At 40.3% G+C, this 27,078-nt stretch overlaps 2 protein-coding genes across 2 annotated transcripts; one reads left to right on the top strand and one right to left on the bottom strand.

Moving 5' to 3' along the window:
* Positions 1–2,361: 2,361 nt before the first annotated feature.
* Positions 2,362–4,670, bottom strand: LOC106302378 (uncharacterized protein At3g60930, chloroplastic-like). Its single transcript, XM_013738899.1, has 5 exons — positions 3,902–4,670; positions 3,689–3,823; positions 2,933–3,603; positions 2,759–2,845; positions 2,362–2,670 (listed from the first exon to the last, which is right to left on the bottom strand). Exons 1-5 carry the CDS (start codon positions 4,668–4,670, stop codon positions 2,362–2,364), a joined length of 1,971 nt encoding a protein of 656 aa, XP_013594353.1.
* An 18,137-nt stretch (positions 4,671–22,807) lies between these two features.
* LOC106304484 (UDP-glycosyltransferase 72D1-like) lies at positions 22,808–24,702 on the top strand. The gene is made up of 2 exons (XM_013740891.1): positions 22,808–23,082; positions 23,189–24,702. The coding sequence occupies exon 2, from the start codon at positions 23,192–23,194 to the stop codon at positions 24,629–24,631; it is 1,440 nt and encodes a 479-aa protein (XP_013596345.1). The 5' UTR covers positions 22,808–23,082; positions 23,189–23,191; the 3' UTR covers positions 24,632–24,702.
* Positions 24,703–27,078: the final 2,376 nt, after the last annotated feature.

Below are 27,078 nucleotides of genomic sequence, written 5' to 3'. Positions count from 1 at the left end.
AAAATCTAGCAAACAGCAGCAACACCAAGAACACTGACTTTGAAAGGAAGAAGTCTGTTGCATCCCTAGGAAAGGAGCAGATGGACGAAGTTAGAGCAAAGTTAGATGTGGTTCATGAGCTTCTTAGGAAGCAGGTCTGCTCAGCTGAAGGAGAAGTAGCTGTAGACATGAAAGGAGAAGAAGATGTGACCTACATTGGAGGTACTGGGTTTCAGAGGTCTGGAAACCAGGGTGGAAACATAAACTTCTATGGCAATGGTCAGAGGAGTAACCAGAGTTCACAGTTCCAGAAACCGTTCAGCAACAACAACAGAGGCTATGGAAACTCATACTACCAGAATCCACCACCACAGACTCAGGAAAGCAAGATTGAAGCAATGCTTGACAGAGTTCTGGAAGGACAGCAACAACTCACTGTGGATTTCAATGAGAAGATAGATTCTGCCTACAACAGTCTGAACACAAGAATTGAGACCTTAGGGACTCAAGTGAGGAAGCTTGAAATGCAAGTGGCTCAGACTGGAGACACTGTAAAGAGGCAAGAAGCCTTGGCTAGAGAGGTAGGAGTTGAGAAAGCAAAACACCACGTGAATGCCATCCTAAATGATGATTTCTGGCAAGTGGTGAAGCATGAGAAGCTTGGAGAAGGAGATTTCGAAGTTGAAAGCTCCATGAGTTTTGGCGGATCACACTGGTGTTGACCGATGTCAATGGATGCACATCGATTGACAGACCATGACGAAGATTGATCGACGGATTACTCTGGACATCGATCGACGTCATCTTCTGAATCGACAGCGGAGTGTAGTGCAGTTTGAATCATGACTCATGAGGAATTCGCAGAAAAACATCCTCACCCACCATCCCCTTTCTACGTCAAAATCGATCGACCGCATGAGCCAGCCGTCGATCGACAAAGAGAGACCGACATCGATCGACCCCCCTCACCTCCCATCGATCGACGGGCACCTCTCCCCTACCGGGTGCGATTACCATCAATTGATAGTAACCGAATCAACGCACTCAGACCACCACCTAAACATTTAGTAAACCCACCAGAACCTATAACAAACCCTTCAGACATTACACCAGAGCCTATGCAAGTTGATGAGGCAACTGAGGGAAGAGTGTTAAGGAAAAGGAAGGAGAAGATTCCTAAACACCTTAAGAGGGAAGCTAATGAGAAGGAGATGGATGGTTTCACTAAGAGAGTCCTCAGAATCCCAGTGGAGAAACATTTTGATGAAGTTTATTACACACACCGGCTGTGGATGTTCTTCAGGGAGACTAAGGAAACTGAGGAGAATGTTTCATCATGTCAGAGAAAGGATGAAACTAAGGATCACATTGAAGAAGAAGAGTGATCCTCGGAAATTTGCAATACCATGTTTGGTAAAGGGTATTGAATTTCCCCATGCACTTTGTGACACAGGAGCATTAGTCAGTATACTACCTAAGGTTATGGCAGACCAGCTGGGTCTGAAAATAGAGCCCTCATCAGAATCTTTCACCTTTGTGGATCTTTCAGAAATGAGCTCAGGAGGCATCATAAGAGACCTTGAGGTACAGATTGGTAATACCCTTGTCCCAGTAGATTTTCATGTCCTGGACATCAAGCTTAACTGGAACTTTTCACTTCTGCTTGGAAGAGCTTTCCTAGCTACAGTAGGAGCTGTATGGCATATGAACACCAACAGATTGTGTCTCACACTCATAGATCCAGACGTACACTATGACCTAGTTCGAGTTGTGAGACAACAGGTCAACGTCGTTGAGCTTGGAAATGATCTTGGCTACATTGCAGCATGCCACTGTGGAGCAGAGTACGAAACCGAGTACTCGGAATCGATCGATACACACACTATCACATCGATCGATTCCAATGAGTCACCGACGACCGATGAATGCTATTCCACGTCGCTCGACGGGAAGCAACCGGTAGACCACTCCACATTACCAGATTAGTACTATCCAGACTTTTCCTTTCAACAACCCAACAAGAACGGACGAGATGACTATTCCATAGGCAGTTGGGCAGATAGTGGATTCCATGAAAGTTTTGCCGGGGTTTAGTTTCGTGACTTCCCTCACAAACTGCTCCCCTTGGGCAGCAAACACGTCAATGGTCTCTTGAGGGATGTCACGGCCACTAGCTTTCAAAGCTTCAAGGCATTTCTTAGTTCCGATTGCCTGACTCTGCAGCAGCCGTGCTGTGTCGAACGGCGCGTAGCGAGCCCACCAGTCGCGGAGATTCCCAAAGCGCTTGTTGGACTTTGCGATCATCTCGGTTTCGACCTTCACCCTCTCCTTTCTAACCTCATAGATGCGCGAGTCCCTGAGTCGGTCTAATTCTTTCTTATGCTATGTGGCCTTGACTCCCATTTCCTCCATGAGATTGGCTTTTCGTAGCTCCAGAGCTTCGATAGTAGAGCGAGCGACGGAAAGCTCCTCCTCAGCTGCGTCGGCTCGCTTCTTCTGTGCCTTTCTCTGAGCAACCGCTCGATCCCGCTTTTCAGCCATTTTATCATACTCCCCTTGCCATTCCGCCCTCTTTCGGCGAAAGAGCCTGCTCTTGGCCGCCACCGTCTTCTTCAACTTCTCCGACTCTGCAAGCGCTTCCTTCAGCGCAGTGTCGTATTTCTCGATGACGAAGTTCGAAACCCCGTCACACTGCAAAATACGGAAGCCAAAACACTTAATCAAATAAAATAAATGTGACACAAATTGAAAAGATGAAGGAGTCGAAGGAAACTCTTACCAGCAACTTGGTACGAGCAGCATCAACGTACTCATCCTGGAAGATCAAGTCAGCAACCGGCGGAAGAGACTTCGGGACGCATTTGATCTGACTGACCAATTCCGCTCATCTGTTCGGAGCGTAGATGAGGGTAGTCGGCCCATATTCAAATGAGACACGGTCGGGAAACTCAACCCTCAGAGTCTTCCTGACAACCGGAGCACTACCAGTCGACAAACCGGGAGCCAACGCCCCAGGGTTCGATGGAGCAGCAACAGAAGGAACCTGTCGTCTGGTCGTTCCCTGCTCGCTCGCTTGCTTCGACCTTTTCTTCTGGAGCGGAACCTCGGGCGAGACGTTCTGAGGCTCATCTGTTAGAGCCAAATTGAGAGGCGGCCCGACAGTCGAGCCAACCTGAGCAGAGGAACGGGCAACTCCAGTACCTCGGTTTGCGACATTCTCCTCCGGAGATTGCTGTTTCTTCTTCTTTCTCTTCTTCGTGGACGGCTCGGCGGCCTCAGAACGATCATTTACTTCTGGCAGAGTCTCAAGATCATCGCCAATGGACGGATCATCGTGAGACCTCTTCTTGCTTTTCTTCTTCTTAGAGGCAGCGGCGGCAGCGCCGGGCGAGGAGTCGCGACGTTGGGGAGACACGTCGGTCGTATCAGTAGCCACCATCTCGTTAGAAGGTATCGACGGCTCAGCACTCGGCAGACCAAGCTGTGCCGCCATCATGGCGCTCAGATCAGTAAGGCCCCTCATTTTCCTCGCTTCGTTGATCTTCTTCTGCTCTTCCTTGGTGAACAGCAAAATCCGTCTCTTAGTCTTATTAGCCGAGGGAAGGTAACTTGAATTCCAATCCTCTGCGAAAGACGTTTAAAAAAAGAGCTTATTTACAAAAGTAGAAGCAAAGATTCGCAGTAGAACGAAGAAAAAGAGTGGACTTACTCCTGGAAATGTGATTGATGGAACGGCGAACCCTCTCCCAATAAATATTCCCCCAATGTTCTTGAGCGAGTCTCGCGACAGCACGAGCGCTCGAAAGGAATTCTTCTGGATACTCACGAGAAGTCGGGTGATCAGCTGCAAAGAAAAAAGACAATGAGAATAAAAGACGGTTAGTATACGAAGAAATGACGCGAGTTAACGAGGGTATTCTACCAATAAGAGTGTTCCACAACACACGATAGTCTTCATCCGGAGGATCCTCGAAGGCAGAGTCGTCGCACTTAACGTAGAAATAAGACCTCTGCCAATCAAACGTCTTATTAGGATGTCCCTCTATCACGTTATAACTTGGTCGCATCTTTATCGACAAAAGGCCGTCATCCAACGAGCTGATGGATGTCAACTCCTCGAAGACGCGAACACTCAGAGAGACATCGATCTCTGCAGCCATAACCATCAAGGCAACCGCGCTACGCCATGAGCCATTCAGAAATTGGCTTAGCGTTGCACCTCGGTGCCTCACGTACGATGTGACTAATCGAGGAATCGGAAACCAGAGCTTCGTATAATCTTGAAAGTAGGATTCATAGACACATTGGAACCCAACCGGTGGCGACCAAGGCCTCTGGCTTTTCGAAGGAATCAGGAAGGTCACCCCCAGTCCGCGACGATCCCTCAAAAGTTTCTTCACGCTATCAGGGGTCGACTGCGTCTCGGTAACGTTCTCCCAGGCCTGGCCATTCACGTCTGGGGAGCGCACGAACTCGGGGGCTACTGCCGGGAGTTCCTCGAAAATTTCTCCAGGATAATAGCATGTCGGCACGTAATTAACAAGAGGAACTCCGTCTCTCGCACCGCCCGAACCGTCTCTCTCGCAGGCCTGTGGCTCAGCTGGATTTCCTCCTACTTCTTGCCGATATGAGCGCGCTGACTCGGAGACCAAAATCCTTTGAGACAGATCTAAATTCCGAGTGTCCATCATCGCTTCGTGATGGACCAGTTCGAATTCTTCGAGCGTAACCCCGCTCACGTCCCTCGCGGGACTAGATGCAGTCGCGACCTCTTTCCCTTTCTTTTTACGAGATAACCTCCCTGAAGAAATCGACACGTCGTTTCGACTTCTCGCGATAACCGGCCCAAATCCAGATCGAACCAACGGTCGAAATAAAAATCGGATCTAACCAAACAAAAACCGGTTCGACCAAGACTCGATTAAACAGCCCGATAAAATAAGAAGTATATGACGATGTCTCGCGATGTGTCGACCAGGCAACGTACTTTCGCAACGATCCGTGTGTTCTTCCAAACCTTTAACTTTCCAAATTCATCGAGTTCGACAGAACGTCACTCACTAATGAACTGGGGGGACTTACTGTAGAGGATGGATTCGACCATCCCTCAAGGACTGGAGAACAGACGGTCTGGCCCGAACAAGGCATAACAACAGTTCGATGCGGCGGCTCGAGGCACCGGTCTCTCGGCGCAATGCGAGGGAACTTTTAATCAGTTGCATTTCGACTAAATGAATCCGGCTAAACGGCTCCTCGAAGCAACGTGGGCTTCTCGGCCCAGCGAGTTAAAAGCCCATGAAGACGACGCAAGCTAGGTCACAGGAAAACACCAAGTCGACTATAAAAGAGTGGAGGGGGTGCAACGTAGAAAGGATCCGAAACTACACACTCATACTTGGCGGCTAGATTAGGGTTTTACTTTCATTATCTTGCCGTATTGTATCTTTCCGACAAAGCTCTTCGAGCTCCGGTCACTTTTCCTATAGGCATTCCTTTTCCTTGTAACCGACAAAACGTTTTTCCGACCATCAATAAGACGTCTTTGCTAAACCCACATCTAAACCGAACGTTCCCTCGTTCAGTACCGTTTTCCGATCAAACAGTCACGCAATGGGCACCGCAAGTTGAGATCTTGAGCCATGAATCGATTGGTGGATTTTTGTCTCGTTGTGGTTGGAGCTCCGTGTTAGAGAGTTTAACTAAAGGAGTTCCAATCATGGCATGGCCTCTGTATGTAGAGCAATGGATGAATGCTACGTTTCTAACGGAGGAGATCGGTGTAGCTATTCGTACATTGGAGTTACCATCAAAGAGAGTGATCAGCCGGGAAGAGGTGGTGTAACACCCTAAAACCCAAGCCCAAAACGTTTTGTGGTTTAAAAGAGGAGGGCCCGTCCTGCAGCCAATTTTGGAATTAAAACCCTAGGGTTTTCATGCCTTCTCCTATAAATACAAAGCCTCCTCCTTCTTTTCTCTCATCAGAAATTAGAAGGGAAGCCCTAGTCGTCGACTCTCTCTCTCTCTTCTCTCTCTGCCGCGCTCTCTCTCTCTCTCTTCTCTCTCTCTCTCCAGACCGACTCTCTCTCTCCTCGCCGTGAGCAGCCGCGAGTGGTGGTGGTGGCCGTGTGGTGTCATTGATCTCATATCTCATCTCTCTTGTCTCTTATTCCAGATCCAGATCCAGATCTAGGCTAAGGTGATGTGTTCTACCCAGATCTCTTTCATGTTTTTCTATATTTTTGAATGAGGAGCTAGTATTGAATAGACCCTGTTTGTTGTTAGGTTAATAGATCATATTGCATCAGAACGCTCATTCTGATTAAGGACTTTAAATGAACTGGTTGCAATGATAATGATGAGTGATCGATTATTGGGTGAAGATCTGTTTGTCTGTGATTGAGAGCTAGGATGTATAGAAAGAATTAAACGTAGGATCTTAGAGTACAGTTAACCGGTCTGGTTGATGAATGATTGTTAAATGAATTGAGTGTGGCACCGAGAACGGGTTGCGTCTAAAAGGAAAGAATGAATGAGCCTAAGGGATAAGAAAAAGGAAATGATAATGAAAAAAGAAATGAAAGGAAAAAGGAAAGTTAATTGAATGAGTTGTAAGCCACCATGGGATAAGGGTGGGTAGACAGGAAACGCGGCGGCCGTAGCGTTCAAAAACGGCAGGGTAAGAATAGAGGCGCCGGTAAGATTGAGTCACGCCGAGTCTTGGCGGGAAGGGGCCGTAATACACTGCAAGGGGTAGACTGCATCCAAGGGAACCGGATGTCGAGTGTACCAGGACAGGCGGCTCTACAGGAATGCAGCAAGAAAAGGGAGGGTTGGTCCGCTTGAGTTGTGTAGGTCCTAGAGTTCTAGGATGATTGGAGTCTTAAAACGATTAGTGTGAATTGGGTGATGACTGAGTTCATTACACTGTTTGTTTTTCGTGAAATGGTTTCGTAGTAACTGGATAAATGAGTCGTATCGAATTGGGTGTAGTGGCTAGTCGGTTCTCGTTTCGCATTGAGCAGTATAGAGGCTCATGGGGGAGACTGGTCTAGAATCGCTTCACTGAGTATTTGTACTCACCCCTCTTTTTCCCTTCCTTTTTGCAGAACTTTAAGTGGAAGTGTCGATGGTAAGAAATGAATCGCATCTGAAACTCATGGGCCCAGTAACGGGACACACAGAGATGTCGGGAAAGTAGACATGTGTGTCCTTAACCCCGCGCCCAGGAACCCCGGTTGGAAATGGGGAAGGGGCGGGGGTTACAATTGGTATCAGAGCCAGGTTAAAGTCCCTTAATACTAACTTAAGGGATCAGCGTTTCCGCCATTGTTCATTATTCCCTTATGGTTCTGTTGGACTCGTTGTAGTCAATATTGAAATAGAAATTGAACAGCTCAGAGGCTTCGCCGAGATCGGAACAACGAAAAATCCTCGAACCGCGGTGTAGTGGAGTTTTAGAGGCTCATGAAAGGATTAACAAGGAGTTGTAAGACAAGTATACAGAGGGATCAGTTGCCTAGCACGACAGGCTAAGGAGGAATGGAAGGTGGGACATACCAGCTTGAGGTGATACGTCTCGCCGGCAGCACCACCCCACGCCGGCCCGGGAAGGCCGGGGGACGAGGGTCGGACGCAAGGCCGACGCGTGGGTAGCTCCACGGAAGAGATATCTCTGCAGGAAAATAGCGATGCGTCATTCTGATATTACAGTCAAACTCGTTCCTATATATTAAAAAAAGGAGAAAAGGCGCCGAGTACTAGGCAAGGGGGAAATGCTAGCGCAGACTCTTCCAACATCGGCAAGGTCGAAACCGAAGGTGACATGGAGGCTGGAAAAAAAGAGCGGGCACGACAGGGAGTAGCACTTCGATTTGGGAAAATGACCCCAGAGTAATTGGCCAAGCGGATGGAAAATATAAGGGGAAACAAAGGGTCTCAACTCCAATGTCAAGGATTCAAGTCCTTAAGGATAGGCATGGTGAGAGCTTTGCTGGTAATAAACGAGACAATGACTAATGATGAAGTAACTAGTGGAAGGAGCTTCTCGAAGTCACAACGAGGAGGACCAATTCCGGTTTACAGGAAGTAAACTAAGTATCGTCTTAGGGAAAAATGGTTGATGGAGATAAGGACGATGGATGATCAATTTTTGGGAAAGGAAGGATACTAATAAGGATAGTGGATCTTCGTAGGGGTGTCTTCACCAGTGCATCGATATCTGAGAAAGACACATGCGCTTTTGACCAAAGGGAACAAAGGCGTAAGCCCCACTGCGACGCATGGGGGTAACATGGTACATGCCCTCTTCCCGGATGAGGAGGAAATGGAGTTCGTGGAGCAGACGAACGCCCACATTCGGGAGACGACGAACGCCCACATTCGGGAGACGACTTCGAGATGTCAGGTGCTGATGCCCCATTTCCAGAAGGCGGCGGAATATAGGCTGATGTACCAAGGCCATGGGACCTTCCAGTTCACACCTGAAGTCGAAATGACGCCCCCAAGAGGGCACCCAAGGTAGTCAGGATTGACTCGGGAAGGTCTTGGACCGTTTAGGATGGAAGACAGTGTGCCAACAAGGAAGCATGGTCGTCTGAGGAAGATTACTAGCATTGATGCAGACCGCCTTAGGAGCATGAATGGGGTATGTCGGTGTGGGACACTGATGCAAGCCAAGCAAGGACCGCGCTCAGTTTGGGAGTACACCGAGGAATTCATGGAGACAGCCAAAAGATGCAAGCCAAAGTTAACGGAGGATTGGTGCCGGTGGTATAAGGCAGGGCTCCGCGAGGAAATTCAGGGCAAGCTGCTTGGTGTTTTGGAACCATGGGAATTCGCTCTGGTGAACCGGATGGCCGGTCAGGCAATGAAGGCAAAAATGGCACTTACCGTCGGTTCGTCGCCATCTCGAGCTCTAAGGAGGAAGTGGATGTGGAAGATGATCTGTGGAAGACATCGATTATGGATGAAAGAACCTCGGGAGGATGTACCGAGCCGTGCAAGTGTGAGACCCTTGTTCATATAGTGCATAAGCCTCGCCCGGTCCAAGAGTACACTAAGGAGTTCTTAGACATGGCCGAGAAATGCAAGTCGAAGCCTGCGGAGGGGTAGTGCCGGTGTTATAAGGCGAGACTCCGTAGGGACATTCGAGGAGAGCTGAATGGAGCCATGGAATCTATGGAATTTGCCTTAGTGGTGAGGATGGCAGGGAAGGCGTTGGCAGCAAAGGCCTGGTTGTTAAACAGGTTATCATGTCACGAGTTATGAACCAAAAGAGAATCCATCAGAAGATTAACAACAGAAGGATTATGAGGAACCGTCAGCTAGAGGTGCCCGCGTGTTTGGTTCGGATCCGAGGCGGAACGCGCTTCTCAACTTTATAGAGACTAGCTAAGATTCTGGGAACATCTCGTATAAGTAGGAATTATGTTTTTCTTTATTTACTTGGGAGTTTTCGAAAGAAGATCCTTAAGAAAAATATTGTGTGCCTCCCTTGATTGTGTTTGAAAACTCACCTCGGGTTTTAGGATGCTAAGATTTGAAGCCTGAAGATTGGAATTCGGGGCGAATTCTGATTAACAGGGGGAGAATTGTAACATCCTAAAACCCAAGCCCTAAAAGTTTTGTGGTTTAAAAGAGGAGGGCCCGTCCTGCAGCACATTTTGGAATTAAAACCCTAGGGTTTCCATGCCTTCTCCTATAAATAAAAAGCCTCCTCCTTCTTTTCTCTCATCAAAAATTAGAAGCGAAGCCCTACAGAGAATTCTCGAGACCCGGAAGCCCTAGCCGTCGACTCTCTCTCTCTTCTCTCTCTGTCGCGCTCTCTCTCTCTTCTCTCTCTCCTGGCCGACTCTCTCTTTCCTCGTCGTGAGAAGCCGCGAGTGGTGGTGGTGGCTGTGTGATGTCATTGATCTCATATCTCATCTCTCTTGTCTCTTATTCCAGATCCAGATCCAGATCTAGGCTAAGGTGAGGTGTTCTACCCAGATCTCTTTCATGTTCTTCTATATTGTTGAATGAGGAGCTAGGATTGAATAGACCCTGTTTGTTGTTAGGTTGATAGATCATATTGCATCAGAACGCACATACTGCTTAAGGACTTTAAATGAACTGGCTGCAATGATAATGATGAGTGATGATTATTGGTTGAAGATCTGTTTGTATGTGATTGAAAGCTAGGATGTATAGAAAGAATTAAACGTAGGATCTTAGAGTACAGTTAACCGGTCTGGGGTATGAATGGTAGGACATCTGTGAATGATTGTTAAATGAATTGACTGTGGCACCGAGAACGGGTGGCGTCTAAAAGGAAAGAATGAATGAGCCTAAGGGATAAGAAAAAGGAAATGATAAGGAAAAAGGAAATGAAAGGAAAAAGGCAAGTTAATTGAATGAGTTGTAAGCCACCCGGGGATAAGGGTGGGTAGACAAGAAACGCGGCGGTCGTAGCGTTCAAAAACGGCAGGGTAAGAATAGAGGCGCCAGTAAGATTGAGTCACGCCGAGTCTTGGCGGGAAGGGGCTGTAATATACTGCAAGGGGTAGACTGCATCCAAGGTAACCGGATGTCGAGTGTACCAGGGCAGGCGGCTCCACAGGAATGCAGCAAGAAAAGAGGAGGGTTGGTCCGCTTGAGCTGTGTAGGTCCTAGAGTTCTAGGATGATTGGAGTCTTAAAACGATTAATGTGAATTGGGTGATGACTGAGTTCATTACATTGTTTGTTTTTCGTGAAATGGTTCCGTAGTAACTGGATAAATGAGTCGTATCGAATTGGGTGTAGTGGCTAGTCGGTTCTCGTTTCGCATTGAGCAGTATAGAGGCTCATGGGGAAACTGGTCTAGAATCGCTTCACTGAGTATTCGTACTCACCCCTCTTTTTTCCTTCCTTTTTGCAGAACTTTAAGTGGAAGTGTCGATGGTAAGAAATGAATCGCATCTGAATCTCATGGGCCTAGTAACGGGACACACAGAGATGTCGAGAAAGTAGACATGTGTGTCCTTAACCCCGCGCCCAGGTACCCCGGTTGGAAATGGGGAAGGGGCGGGTGTTACAGGTGGGGTCTTTGGTGAGAAAGATTATGATCAAAGAGGATGAAGAAGGACGGAAGATAAGGTCCAAAGCTGAGGAAGTGAGGGTTAGCTCGGAACGAGCTTGGGCTCTTGGTGGGTCGTCTCATAGTTCTCTCCTCGAATGGGCGAAACAATGTCACCTCGTGTAGTGATTAACAAATACTAAAATGTTTTCAAATTAAGGTTACTTTCGAATAATGTGGTTTTTATATAAAGGTCTACTTACGTCTAGGCTTAGGCCTGAGACTTATTATCCGAGATCCGGATTCGATCCGAGATCCGCTCCGGATCCACTCTGAAATTAGGATATTCGGGGTCTCCGGATCCGAATCCGGATAGTAAAATTTTGGATCCGTCCAAATCGAATCCAGATCCGGATATCTTAATTTTTATGTCCGGATATCTTAATTTTTATGTCCGGATATCCGGATCGGATCCGTATTTTAAAACACATTAAATTTTCAAATTTCATTAATATTTATATTTGATATATTAATATTTATACATGAATTGATCTTACAATATTATATTTTAATTTTTACAATATTATAGACATATATAAATATATTTATAAATCTTGTATAAATATTTAATTTATGTATTATATTAAAAAAAATATTTTTTATTAAAAAAATATTATTTTTAATTATTTTTATGGATCTGGATCTAGATATCCATGGGTAATAGAATATCGAGACGGATATCCGAAATCCGGATATCCGAAAACCACAAATCCGGATCCGGATATTAAATCTACGGATCCGGATACACTAAATTTTCCGGATATACGGATCCGTCCCAGGCCTACTTATATCTGTCATGAAAATATAATTTCTACGGATTCAATAATAATTTTAAAGAGACATGATAATTAAAAAATTATTATGATTTTGTTTTGCCTGCGGGCTTAATTATATTATAATATTTATTAGTATATACATTATCAAATTAACGATGACGGTAAAATCTGCCAAATTTTTTCATCAAAACGGTAACTTAAAACCTTGGAATATGGCCAATGGTAAGGACGGACTCATTCGTGCACCCAGATTGCAAATTCAAATTCTACCGGAGGAAACTATCTCACGATGTTTCTGAACACCCTTCACGGCTATGGATCTCTTTTTTCGATCTATTTTCAAATCCGATGCATGAGACTATCTGTGGATCACGCACCCCAAAATATTAGTCTAGATCTGTTTGGACCTAAGATTTACTACTGAGTTATCCAAAAAAAACCTTAACGATCGATTTCTTTTTATCACATGAGTTTTTATAGTTTTGTTTAAAGTTTCAAAACATTATCTATTCAGCCTTGAAACTTTACTGATATGAACCAACACTTATCGAACATTTTTTATTCAAATCTAACTTTCTGAAAAACACATTCCACTAAATTAACCAATGTTATACCGTAATTCTTATTTTTGGTCAATATAATTAATTAAATTTTATTTCTCTTTTACTTTATAAATATATAATAATTTCATGTTTTTATGTTTTATTAATTTTGAATTATAACACAGTAATAATATTTTTATATAATATAGAATTGTTTTAGATAATGATAATATGATGGAAAAATTTAATTGATCATTCAACACAATTTTATAAATTTATTAAGAGTAATAATGACTTTAATCATTCTCATTTTTAACGTGAGAGCTTACAGAAAAAATCACTTCGAAAATAATAGTGTAGATAATGTGATATTTATAGAAATGATTCCAGAAAGTGATACTTTTAGAAAATCTTATAATATATTTATGATTTTTATAATAATTTTAAATATTAATTATTTTAGGGAAGTACTTAATTATCTTTGTATCTTTGTAATCTAGATGGTTATAGAACTGAGGACTTTTGTAATGCTTTATAAGGCTTCGTTGAATAGGCTATACTTTAAAGTTTTAATATCGTAAAAAAGCAACTAGTATATAAATTAATTGTAAAATCATGCCGGACTGGTAAGCCACCAAAATATCGATTACGAAATCCAAGCTAAAAAGACATATTTTAGTTTTTTTGTTAATTCTTATGGATAAACAAATTAGTTAAAAAATACTTATTGGATAATCTTTTTATCATATTTTGGAAGCATATGGTTTAAATATTGAAACTTCTTCAGATTGTTCTTTCAAAGAGAGATTGATTTTAAAAGATATACATTCAAATATAATTGGAGATAATTGGTTTATGGAACTATTTTTTATGAGAATCGATACAAAAGAATTAGAAAACTTATTACAGTATTTTCCAAAAATAGGAGAATTGTTATCAAACACATATAAATTGCTTAATGCGTATTGTTGAATATTCTAATATCGGTAACCAAAGAATTAAAAAAAACAAATTGATAAATTGTTATTTGTGATCTGACATGTGTCATACAAAAGATTAAATAGCTTGATTTTTTTAATCAACTGAGACTGACATAATTAGATATTATTTACATTAGTTTAATGAATGATTTTGTAAGAAAAAAAAACAAGAAAAACTATATTTCTAGTGATTTAAATCTACTGTTTTTTATAAACACTTAATGTTATCCAACTTTATATGAAAAAATATATATTTATTTTTATATTAATGTTTTATAATTTTTGATAAAATCAATCAAATGGCATAGTTTATAATTCTTTCTATTCAGAAAACAGGAGAAAATAGATGGAGTGAAGGATTACAATACTGGTTCTCTACAAGGCCAGGTTTTTCGAATGTATAGAGTTACAACATAAGGGAGATAGAGTTATAAAAATTCTTTGGAATAGGAAGCATTGTAAAATGTAACAAGGGTTTTTTGGAGTGAATAAAATTTAACATTCACTCAAAAAAAAAAAAGATATTATGGTTTGACTGATAACAGTTTGAAAGGTAAATTAGTTGTGTAAAATGGAGGTGGGGAAACTTAATTTACTGGGTTGTAACATGGACTCTATAGAAAATGGTTTGCAATATGGAATAGGAATGGGCATATTTAATTGTTTTTGATTCAATGAGGAATGACTAAAACAAACGCCTTAATAAGTGGTAAGAAAATCGAGAATTGTATTATCAATTCCCAATTTCCCATCCAACCATCATACTACCTACATGAACGACATATACTTTTTCTTTTGTAAACTGGCATATCATATACTTATTTTTATGGGCCTGAGATACTTAGTTTCTTGTGGTGTCCAGAGCCATCTTTCTATTCTCCTTGTAATAAGCAAGGCTCATCGATAAAAAAAAACTCATTTGAATTAGATTATTGACGTTCACAATAACAAAATTGTTTGGAAATTGGACGTCATCACAACTATAAACCTTTAAATGATTGTGTAGATAACATAAATAAATGGTACACATAGTAAGGAATGGTATTAGAAGACAAGAATAGATAAATGCAGTTATGGCAGTTAATGGCGATTGTATAAGCGATTGACTTTTCCTCTCTGTGGATCGAAGTCTGTTTCTGGTCACGGGAGTAACAGTGTTTCCGGTGATGCTCCTCTAATCTATACATCTACATGATGATTTCAGTGTTGACAATGGCCATAGTTTTGGCCTTTTTCCAAAGATACGTAGATAGTGCTCTTTTATTTCTCATCTTCTAATAATGGGTGTTGATACATCATAGTTTTATGGGTTTTGACTATGCAATACATCTTTTTTTAGAGTTTTATGTATGTTTCGAATTCTTATCGAGTCATTACAGGTTCAGTTACATTTTGGATAAGTTTGGAAATTTTGGAGCACTTTGGAGCATAAAGAGAATTAGAGCTGAAAACATTAGGGTTGGGCAAAAACCTTATTCCGAAGAACCGAACAGAATCCGATTCGAAAAAGTAGTACCGAATTCGAACCAGTATTGATTAAATATCCGAAGGGGTTCAAAATTTAGATATTTAAAGAACCATAACAAATCCCGACCCAAACATAAGTATTTCGGGTATCCAAATATATCCAAAATATATTTATATATGTAAACACTAATATAAAAAATATCCAAAATATATAGATAATTCGAAGTTTTCCAAAATATTTGAAAATATATATAAATAGTCAAAAATAAATGTCTAAAATAGCTAAACAATACTCAAGTACCAAAAATACTTGAAATATAAACTGATTCTCTATCCAAATATTAAAGCCAAACCAACTTATATGTTAATCTTAGGTATTTTGGCATACATTATTCAAATTTATATGTAATATATTATTTTGTTTTTTAATTTTGAGAAATTTAAAGTATATAATGAATTTAATTTGTTTTTAAATAATTTAAACGGGTTATCCGAACCTGAACCGAACCGAGACAAATTCGAACATAGATTTATAAATATCCTAATGGGGTTGATATCTTTAACCACCAAAACCCGAAACCCGAAAAGACCCGAACTGAACTTGAATGGGTAGCCGAACGCCCACCCGTAGAAAACATCGAGTCGGAGTTGAGATTTGGTCTGGTGTTGATCGACTCCATTATTGGTGTCAGTCGATACCCATTGTGCACAAGAGTCCCGACGAGTTTTTATTATGTTTCAAAAATTATAGTTTGACCGAGAAGTTTACCTTATTTTCAATTAAGTCCTTGATGTGTTTTAAACCTATATTTATTATTTTTTATCCATTGTTTAGGCTATGCTTTATTTTACACTTGGGGAGCAATTTGGAGAGACAAATCAAAACTCAATAGAAAGAAGATTTCAAACTCTCTTATTACTCTCTTTGATTTATTAATGCAATTTATTCATACTATAATTTGTGTTTCTTCTATTATGTCTAAGTAATTCACCTGTTAGATTTATGGTTTTTCAAGAGTTTATGATGAATTGTTAGATTGAATTGAATTGCTAAGGTAATCTTATATTCTTCATCTGGATTTTTCTTAATGCTAAATTTGGATTGACAACGAGAAATCTATATTTTAGGATAATTGGTAGACACAAGGGTGTTATTGATTGCTTGAACTAATCTTAGATCATATAAATACATATTTGCAAAGACATTTGGTTTAGAAATTTGGTGAACTTATCAAACTTGTTCTTAATACTTCTCTGAACTGATTGAATTTGCAAAAAAAAATTTGAAATTCTAGGATCTAGACATAGATAGTCTTTGCAACGAAAGTTGATTGATTTAATTATTGTGATTTGGGTTCAAGAACAATTCTCCATAAACCCTTAGCCATTGTTGATCTGCAATTTTGATTCACATGCGAAATTCCTTGAGTCTAGTGTATTTCATGTCTGAACTTACAACCACTTTTACTTTCTGTATTTTATTGCTTTACATCTATTACTGTTTAGATTAAATCAAATACTGAAGTCTATTAAGTGATCCAACGATCCTAAATTGCAGAGTATTTCATTGGGTTAATTTGAGCATATCAAGTGTAAGTGGTCTTTGTCTTGACAGTGATGATTACTGATCAAAATCTGGATACACATCGTGAGATCATCTCGATCATCATCAGCGATAAGTTTGACACATGACCATTTGGTATATAACGGTTATTAGAATTCTATCATGTTGTCGGTGTGGGACAATTCTACGGCACACCCGTTCAGATATTCTTCATCTTCATGGTGGAAAGGTCTATTATGATGTCATTTTGACAAAATTTGGTCAAATATCGATTACATGATATTATTCGTTGCTGTTGTAGAAGGTAAGGTTCAAGTTACAGCTGAGGCCCAACTCACAGTTGGTACACTGAAGCCCAAGAAGTCATATGCGGAAGCTGTAACTTGTCCTCAACGTCTTCAGACTAAAGACAAAACAGAGGAGGTAGCTGGACGTACGGTAAAGCAAGGCACACTATTACCAGATCGTTTTGAAATACTATTGTCGTGGTGTGAGGTGTAAAGTGAAGTAATACAGCTGTGTAGATAAGGTTGATAGAGATCTAGATTATTCTTAAGGTCTCTATAAAATTCCTGTTCTGAGCTTTGTATGAGCGCAACGTAGGTCTCTATAAAAGTCTTGTTCTGAGCTTTGTATGAGCGTAACGTTTTGGAGATAATAAGAAATATAAGTTCTTCATATTTTATCTCTTTCACATGGTATCAGAGCCGTCAAACCTTAACAGGTAGAGATGGCAGATCCATATCCTTTTCCGAGTAATGTTCACATCTTAAGCTCCGTTACCCTAAAGCTTAACGATGGGAATTATCTCTTGTGGAAAACACAGTTTGAGTCCTTGTTGTCAAGTCAGAAGCTTGTCGGCTTCATTAACGGCGCTGTCACCCCTCCTGAAGAAACTGTAACGGTGGTTCGCGAAGGGGTCAACGTGGTATCTCCTAATCCCCAATACGAGTCCTGGTTTTCCTCCGATCAACTTGTCCGTTCGTGGCTGTTTGGTACTTTGTCAGAGGAAGTCCTAGGCTATGTTCATAATCTTTCCACATCTAGAGAGATCTGGCTTAGTCTAGCGGAGAATTTCAACAAGAGTTCTCTGGCCAGAGAGTTTTCACTTCGTCGCAACCTCCAGCTTCTCAACAACAAAGGAAAGACGTTTGCGGTTTACTTGAGAGTTCAAGACAATGTGTGACGCATTGAGTTCAATCGGTAAGCCAGTGGAGGAGTCGATGAAGATCTTTGGCTTTCTTAACGGTCTTGGTCGAGAGTTTGATCCTATGACTACGGTCATTCAGAGTTCGCTTAGCAAGTATCCAGCCCCCACCTTCAATGATGTTGCTTCTGAAGTCCAAGGTTTTGCGGCCAAGCTTCAGTCTTATGAAGAGAACACCTCGCTCACGCCTCACCTCGCTTACAACACGCAACAGGCTCAGGGGAATCAACCTTTGGAAACGGCTCCACCGACGTATAACCCAAACTACAGAGGCCGTGGCAGAGGTGGTTCCTATAGAGGTCGTGGAGGCTACTCATCCAGAGGAAGAGGGTTTATGCAACATCAGATGCAACCGAGCAACTCTGGGAATCGACCAGTCTGTCAGATTTGTGGGCGTATTGGTCACGTCGCTCTGAAATGCTACAATAGATTTGACAATGCGTATCAAAGTCCTGCGGCGTTTGCTTCCTTGCGAGTTACAGATGAATCAGGAAGAGAATGGTATCCTGATTCAGGAGCAACGATCCATGTAACGTCATCAACTCAAAATCTTCAGTCCTCGCATCCGTATGAAGGAACTGATGCAGTCATGGTGGGTGATGGGGCGTATCTACCCATTACTCATGTTGGATCCTCGACCATCACATCCTCATCAGGTAACATTCCGTTAAATGATGTAGTGGTTTGTCCTGAAATAAAGAAGTCTTTGATATCAGTTTCTAAGTTGTGTGAAGATTACCCTTGTGGAGTATACTTTGATGTTAATGTTGTGTATGTGATTGACCTAACACATCAGAGGGTGGTGGCAAAGGGTCCACGAGTTAAAGGGTTATATACGTTGAAGAACAATGAGGTTGAAGCCTTCTTCTCTAACCGTCAAGTTGCAGCGTCAGAGGCAGTTTGGCACAAGAGGCTAGGACATTCAAACTTCAAAGTTCTTCAACAACTACAAGCCTGCAAGGATATTTTCATCAATAAGAACAGAACAACCCCCCTTTGTGAGCCTTGCCAGATGGGGAAGAGTAGTCGTCTTATGTTTTCATCTTCTAGTTCATTTGTTTCAGAACCTCTTGGGTGCATCCATAGTGATCTCTGGGGTCCCTCCCCGGTTGTATCGAATCAGGGGTTTAGATACTATGTTATCTTTGTTGATGAGTACAGCAGATACACTTGATTCTTCCCTTTGAGAAATAAAACAGAATTTTATTCAGTTTTTGCTGCGTTTCAAGCTCTAGTTGAGAATCAACTGAATACAAAGATAAAGATTTTCCAATCTGACGGGGGAGGAGAGTTTATGAGCAAGCAGTTTAAAGAACACTTGACAAGAGATGGTATTAGTCAAAGAATATCATGTCCTTACACGCCAGAACAGAACGGCATTGCGGAACGTAAGCATAGATATATCATGGAGCTTGGTCTATCTATGATGTTTGACAGTCACCTACCACTTCATCATTGGGTTGAGGCTTTCTTCCCTGCGTCCTACATCACCAATCTTCTACCTTACAATCAGGGTGAGAAGAAGAGTTATGTTGAAATGCTTAGGAAACAAAAGCCAAACTATTCTCATCTAAGAGTCCTTGGCTCTGCATGTTTTCCTTATCTAAGACCGGTGGCTGATCATAAGATGGAACCAAGGTCATTGCAGTGTGTGTTCCTTGGTTACAGTCCACAGTACAAGGGGTATAGGTGTTTGCATCCTCCTACAGGCAAGGTATACATCTCAAGGCATGTGATCTTTGACGAATAGTGCTTTCCATTTAAAGAAGCTTACAAGAATCTGGTTCCTCGGTATGAGACTACTCTGTTAAAGGCTTGGCAAAAGGCTACGCTGCAGTCACAAGAATCAGGGCCTGAGCAAATAACAAGGATACTCCAACCTCCACCGATTCCACCTCCGGTTGCAGAAGTTGTGCCACAACAGCCTAATCAACCTCAACTAGCTCCACCCCCTATAGTAGATCAAGTCCCTCCTATTCCTCAAGCTGCAGAAGAAGCTCCTGTTGGGAACACACATAATATGAGAACTAGAGGAAAATCTGGAATTCAAAAGCCTAACTCTAGGTATGTGATGTTAACGTCATAGTATCACACAAAGGAGCCAAAGAACATTTGGGAAGCTATGGAACATCCAGAGTGGAATGGTGCGGTTGGAGAAGAGATAATTAAGATACACACGCTACATACTTGGTCATTGGTACCACCTACGCCTGATATGAACATATTGACCAACGGTTGGGTTTACTCCACCAAGTATAACTCTGATGGTACTGTGCGTAAGAGAAGAGCTCGCTTGGTAGCTAAAGGGTGTGGTCAAGAAGAAGGAGTGGATTATTTGGAAACGTTTAGCCCGGTTGTGAGAACTGCTACTATAAGACTGCTTCTGAATATAGCAATGGCTAAAGGATGGTCTGTGAAACAGCTAGATGTGGCGAGTGCTTTTCTCCATGGGGAGTTACAAGAACCAGTATACATGGATCAACCATAAGGGTTTGTTGATCCTAACAAACCTGATCATGTCTGTCGTCTCACTAAGGCTCTATATGGTCTTAAGCAGGCACCTAGGGCCTGGTTTGACACATTTAGTCAGTTTCTGATAAAGTTTGGTTTCAGTTGTAGCAAGTCAGACCCGTCGTTGTTCACATATCATAAGGAGAAACAAACTCTGGTCCTTCTTCTGTATGTTGATGACATCTTGCTCACAGGGAGTGATAATACATTGCTCTAGGAACTGCTAACCGCACTCAACAATAGGTTTGCTATGAAAGATCTTGGTTCTCCTAGCTGTTTCCTCGGAATTGAGATTCAATCTCATGAAGATGGAATGTTCCTACATCAAGAAGCGTATGCTAATGATATACTTCATCAGACAGCAATGAGTGAATGTAATCCAGTTGCAACACCTCTACCGCTTCGTCCAGACTATGATGAGTCTGAGTTGTTTCAAGATCCGACTTACTTCAGGAGTGTTGCAGGGAAGCTGCAGTATTTGACTATAACAAGACCTGATATTCAATATGCTGTCAACTTTGTGTGTCAGAGAATGCATGCTCCTACCAATGCTGACTTCGGATTCCTTAAAAGAATACTGAGGTACATCAAAGGAACGGTGAATTTGGGGCTACACATCCGCAAAGATTCGGCTCTGAAGCTCTCAGCTTACTGTGATAGTGACTGGGCAGGTTGTAAGGAGACCAGAAGATCTACAACAGGGTTCTGTACTTTGCTTGGACCTAATCTTATCTCTTGGTCGGCAAAGAGGCAGCCCACGGTGTCTCGTTCATCTACTGAAGCTGAGTATAGAGCATTGGGAGCAACAGCGCAGGAGATAACTTGGATATCATTTCTTCTCAGAGATTTAGGCCTGCAACAACCGGAATCAACATTGCTCTTATGTGATAATCTATATGCGGTCTATCTGAGTACAAACCCGGCTATGCACAAGAGATCAAAACACTTTGATACAGATTATCATTACATAAGGGAGCAGGTAGCGCTTGGCCTAATAGAGACACGACATATCCCAGCTGCTCTTCAGATTGCTGACATTTTTACAAAGTCGTTGCCTCGGAGAGCCTTTGAAGAATTGAGAAACAAACTTGGTGTTGGGATTGCCCCCACCACAAGTTTGAGGGGGAATATAGAAGGTAAGGTTTAAGTTACAGCTGAGGCCCAACTCACAGTTGGTACACTGAAGCCCAAGAAGTCATATGCGGAAGCTGTAACTTGTCCTCAACGTCTTCAGGCTAAAGACAAAACAGAGGAGGTAGCTGGACGTACGGTAAAGCAAGGCACACTATTACCAGATCGTTTTGAAATACTATTGTCGTGGTGTGAGGTGTAAAGTGAAGTAATACAGCTGTGTAGATAAGGTTGATAGAGATCTAGATTGTTCTTAAGGTCTCTATAAAATTCTTGTTCTGAGCTTTGTATGAGCGCAACGTAGGTCTCTATAAAAGTCTTGTTCTGAGCTTTGTATGAGCGTAACGTTTTGGAGATAATAAGCACCATAAGTTCTTTATATTTTATCTCTTTCACAGCTGTAAATGGTGACTTAGCCGAAGAATTTGGGAACAAAAAAAATTACTAAGACTTGTTGAAAATCTATATGTTAGATCATGAGTAGAAGAACAACTTCAGAGATGGCTGAAGAATCTTTTAAAATCTATATTTTGATACAATATATTTAGTATCAAAATATGGATAAATATAATGTCGTTGATATAATGGAAATCTCCATGGAAAAACGAAAGTATAGAAAGAAAGTTTATTCTCTTTTGTTATATGGCAATACTTTTACAATCGTTGAAAATTGGTTTTCTAGATTTTAAATTTTACGGTTGAATACTTTGGATTCTATACTAAAAATAGTTATAGCTTTAGTTTTGGATGAGATCAATGTAATATAACAAAGAAAATTAGTGTTTCTGATGTGACCAAGATTCGAAGTTCGCAAAAAAATTAATAGAATTGATATTTTATTGATAAAAAGATTTCGGAAGGAATTTTATCTTCAAATTTTACTTCATTTGACGATGTATTGTTGTCTTTAATTAGGCCATTAACATTGGTAGTTTCTACATGATTTTCTAGGACAGGTTCTAACAATAAAAAAATATAAAAGAAGAGAGATACAAGATAGAGTCCCTTCGTAAAGAAAAATTTGACACCATCTTGAAGTACTCTATTGACACATGTCAATTCTTTAGTGATTCATTTTAGTTAAAACATAATTATGTAATCAGTTTTATTTTTAAAAATTTATGAGATTTGTGGAGTCTCTCACCACTAATCATGATCTTAGTCATTTTTGTTATGTTATTTGATGTTTTCTATTTTTAAATGTATTGTATATGCATTATCTTTTAACAGTCTAACTAATAAATATATAAACAAAAAAACCTTAAATAAGTGGTCGTTGTTTTGTGGGGTGCGTTGATCTGTTAGAAACACGAGTAGCATTATGAGAACTGAGAAGACATGTATGCTGGCTGCAAGCGCACGTCATCGTCACTCACTGCTTATGTGACCGAAAGAGTATGATAATGAAGCCGAGTGATTGAGTCTTTCTTTGTTTCTTCTTCTTGCTCTGGACAAATCCGGAAACATCGGTACGCGTAGATTTTCTTGGGTTATTTTAACTTTTTGTCTACAAAGTTAAGCTTCAGTCCAAAAGTCCGTATGCCCCTTAAGTTTCACGTCTCTTTAACATTACGTTGGGTCATATGGGTAAGAATTAACATGTACGTCACTTGTCAGTAACCCATATCGGATTCAATCCACGGTTTTGCATTTTAAGAGATAGATAGTATAGCAGTTGTGCCGTTTTAAAAAAAACAAATTCTCTAAATTAAAATCAGTAATAAATACTCTATATCTCATATGAGCCCGTATATATCGATAGTCTATGGTCTTATCCCAGTTCATGCACCGCCATTGACAAGCAGGAAACAACTTCTAATATAAGGAAAAGGTAAGTCCGTACATCCGCAAGGATCTCTCACGTAATTAACGCCCTTTTACTATAACGTTTTCTTTCGGTTTTCGTAATCATTTTAATTAAACTTTCTAATGATTAGGTCATGGAGCAGCCGCACGCGCTTCTAGTCGCTAGCCCTGGCTTAGGCCATCTCATCCCTATCCTCGAACTTGGAAACCGGCTCTCCTCTGTACTCAACTTCCGCGTTACAGTTCTCGCAGTAACCTCCGGTTCCTCCTCCCTGGCCGAAACCGAGGCAATACGCGCAGTTGTTGCTAGAGGGACATGTGAAGTTACAGAATTACCCTCGGTTGATATAGACTACTTCGTTGAGCCAGATGCGACGGTGTTCACTAAAATTGTAGAAAAGATGCGAGCCACAAAGCCCGTGGTTCAAGACGCCATCAAATTAATGACACAAAAACCGACGGTCATGATCGTTGACTTTCTTGGTACAGGAATGATGTCCATTGCCGATGATGTCGGCATGGCTAAGTACGTGTACGTCGCTTCCCACGCGTGGTTCTTGGCAGTGTTGGTGTACTTGCCCGTATTGGATAAGGTTGTGGAAGGGGAATACATTGATATCAAAGAGCCTATGAAAATTCCAGGTTGTAGACCGGTTGGAGCGGATGACCTTATGGAAACAATGCTAGACCGGTCCAACCGACACTACCGAGAGTGTGTACGGTGTGGCGAGGAGATACCTATGACTATGAGCGATGGTGTTTTGGTGAATACTTGGGAGGAACTACAAGGAAATACTCTAGCCGCGCTTATGGAGGACGGAGAATTGAGCCGGGTTATGAAAGTACCGGTTTATGCTATCGGGCCAATTGTTAGGCCTAATGGGCCTACTAAAAAGCCTAATAGTATATTCGAGTGGTTAGACAAACAACGGGAAAGGTCAGTATTGTATTTGTGTTTAGGCAGTGGTGGAACGCTGTCTTTAGAGCAAACGATAGAACTTGCATGTGGATTAGAGTTAAGTGGTCAAAGGTTTATGTGGGTTCTGCGTAAGCCTGCTTCTTACCTAGGTGAAAGCTCGAACGATGATGATCTGGTAAGTGTCGGCCTACCGGAAGGTTTCTTGGATCGCACACGTGGTATGGGTCTTGTGGTCACCCAATGGGCACCACAAGTTGAGATCTTGAGCCATGGATCAATCGGTGGGTTCTTGTCTCATTGCGGCTGGAGCTCTGTGTTAGAGAGTTTAACTCAAGGAGTGCCAATAGTGGCTTGGCCTCTTTACGCAGAGCAATGGATGAATGCTGCATTTCTGACTGAAGAGATCGGTGTAGCCATTCGTACGTCGGAGTTACCGTCAAAGAGAGTGATCAGCCGAGAAGAAGTGGCGTCTTTGGTGAGAAAGGTTTTGGGCGAAGAGGATGAAGAAGGACGGAAGGTAAGGGCTAAAGCTGAGGAAGTGAGGGTTAGCACCGAACGAGCTTGGACTCAAGGTGGGTCGTCTCATAGTTCTCTCCTCGAATGGGCAAAACGATGTTGCCTTCTGTCATTCACAAATAATACAGTGTCAATTTAAAGGTGTTTTTCAAATTAAAATTACTTTTAAATAATATGAATCATATGATGTTATACGAAGTATGCTTACCATCTGGCATTATGTAATTTCTTATGAATAAAATAATAAATTGAAAAGACTTGATTATTAACAAACTATTATGATTTATAATGTGATAGCTTTATAAAAAATTATACAAGAAAGCGGTGATTTTTACAATCTAAGAAATTATTTATGAATTTTTATAATTCTTCAGAAATATCAAAAGTACTTTCTGAAAATACTAAAGTTTATTTTAAAATTACTTTTTACGATAACACTAATTTTTTATAATAAATATAATATACAAAAATCAAACTGATCAAAATATCTATCATTAAAGAGGTAGCATGCATTTATACCTTTAGATTTAATCAATATTTACTTATGCTTTATATTTAGTTAAACATTTTTTTTAAAAAAGATTAAATTGAATAAGAAATTTCAATTTTCTTTTAAAAAATTACTTACTTATTTATTTAAATATTTATTTATATATAAAGTGATGGTGCTAACAAAAAAAATAAGTGATGGTATAAGATTTTTTTACCGGGAATTTGCCAAATATGACTCAAAACTTGAATTTGATTGCAAAAGTATATTCAAACTTGAATCAAATGCAAAAGTAACTCAAAAGCCTTGTGAAATTACAGCCAGCCCCTTGTGACCAAACAAAAAAATATAACTCATTTTTACGAATATAGCCCGAGAAAGTCTTCTGAGTCTTCTGAAATATTGTACACCGTCTAGACGACGTCCATGGAAGTCTTCTGGTATAGTTGATCTTAAAAATAATTTATAAATTTTAAAAAAAATATTTTGATAAGTGAAAAATTAAAATCATGTAATTATAAACTGTTTTAACTGATATAAATTAAGATATAATAAAATTGAATACTTTTCAACATAGATGAGTGAAAGTAGTTAATCATGATATTCTTTGGCTTAGGGTTTGACATTATATGTTATAATATTGTATGTATTCTTAGGGTTAGATTTTGGAAAACTTAATTGTTTTTTTTGAAAAATTAAAATTTTACCTATATGTGTTTATTTCTGCGTATAGTAAACACTTTTTAAGTTTAATTTGGTTTTATGAAGTGTTTAGTTAGTTAATTTAGTTTAGGGGTTATGTTTAGGGTCTAGAGGACTAACATGTAAGTCGTCTGGCGATTAGAAGACTTTCAGAGAAAGTCTTCTAACTCCCACTAAAAATATTTTAGTTTACCGCTAAAATATTGAAGTCTTCTGGGCGACTTACAAGTAAGTCGTTTAGGAATTTTTCTATTAGAGACTTACTTGAAAGTCTTCTGAATCGAAAACATTTAACATTATTAGAATTTTTGTCTCCATATATAAAGAAAAATTTATGTATTCTCTCTCCTCCTCTTAAATAGCTGCAACAAAAATGTCATGTTCCTCATTCTAAAACTCTCCAATCTCTTTCTAATCTCTTTGAACTTATAAACACTAAACTTTATATCAATTTATTGTTTTTGTCTTATGTCTTTCTCACTAGTTTATCTTGTTTTGCTGGTTTTTCATCACATGGTTCTTTTCTTCCACTCATTTAAAGGTAGATCTATTAATTTTATATATGTATTTATGTGTGTTCTATAAACGTAGATCTATCTAATCTTCCACTCATTTTCTATGTTTTTAAGCTATTTGAACGTTTTTTGATATGCAGGTTTTTCAGATCTGGGTTTGATATACATGTTTTTCAGATTTGGAGCAGACTTTGGAAGACTTATGGGAAGACTTACGGAAAGACTTATGGAAGACTTTGGAAGACTTATGGGAAGTCTTCTAGCGGATTATATTTTAGAAGACTTTGGAATACTTATGGGAAGTCTTCTAAAATATAATCCGCTAGAAGACTTCTGACGGAGTCTTCTTTCATATCAAGTGGAGTCCAAGTTTGTCTTTGTAGAGGAATGATCTATAATAATTTTGTTTGTGGTTTGTTTTGTGATTTGCATGTGTACTCTTTTAGTTGTGATTTTTTTTTTTGTAAATTTGAAGATATATTAATAAAAAATTTGGTAAATATGTTCATACTCCATAATATTATCTTGCCAAAATTACTTGACATAATTGAAGTTACTGATACAACTTCGATAGCAAAATACAATAACATAAAAAATTAATCAAATTTATTACAACTAAGGGAAAAGAATTCTCAAGAAAACTTAGTCAAATTCACAAAAGATAAACCATTACATAAGTTCAAAGATAGAACACTTTCATTATAAGTCTTCTAGGAAGTCTTCTCGAAAGACTTATATTTAAAGCGGAAAATTGAAATAAAAGCGGAAAATTAAATTTAAGTAGGAAACTCAAAATTTTAAGTGAAAATTGAAATTTCAAATTTTTTGAAAGTTAAAAAGTATATCTTATGATCTAAGAAGACACATTAAACCATATTA

Source organism: Brassica oleracea, chromosome C7 (genome assembly GCF_000695525.1).
Source record: "Brassica oleracea var. oleracea cultivar TO1000 chromosome C7, BOL, whole genome shotgun sequence".
NCBI classification, from domain to species: Eukaryota; Viridiplantae; Streptophyta; class Magnoliopsida; order Brassicales; family Brassicaceae; genus Brassica; species Brassica oleracea.
This window is presented reverse-complemented; position numbering and strand designations above follow the sequence as displayed.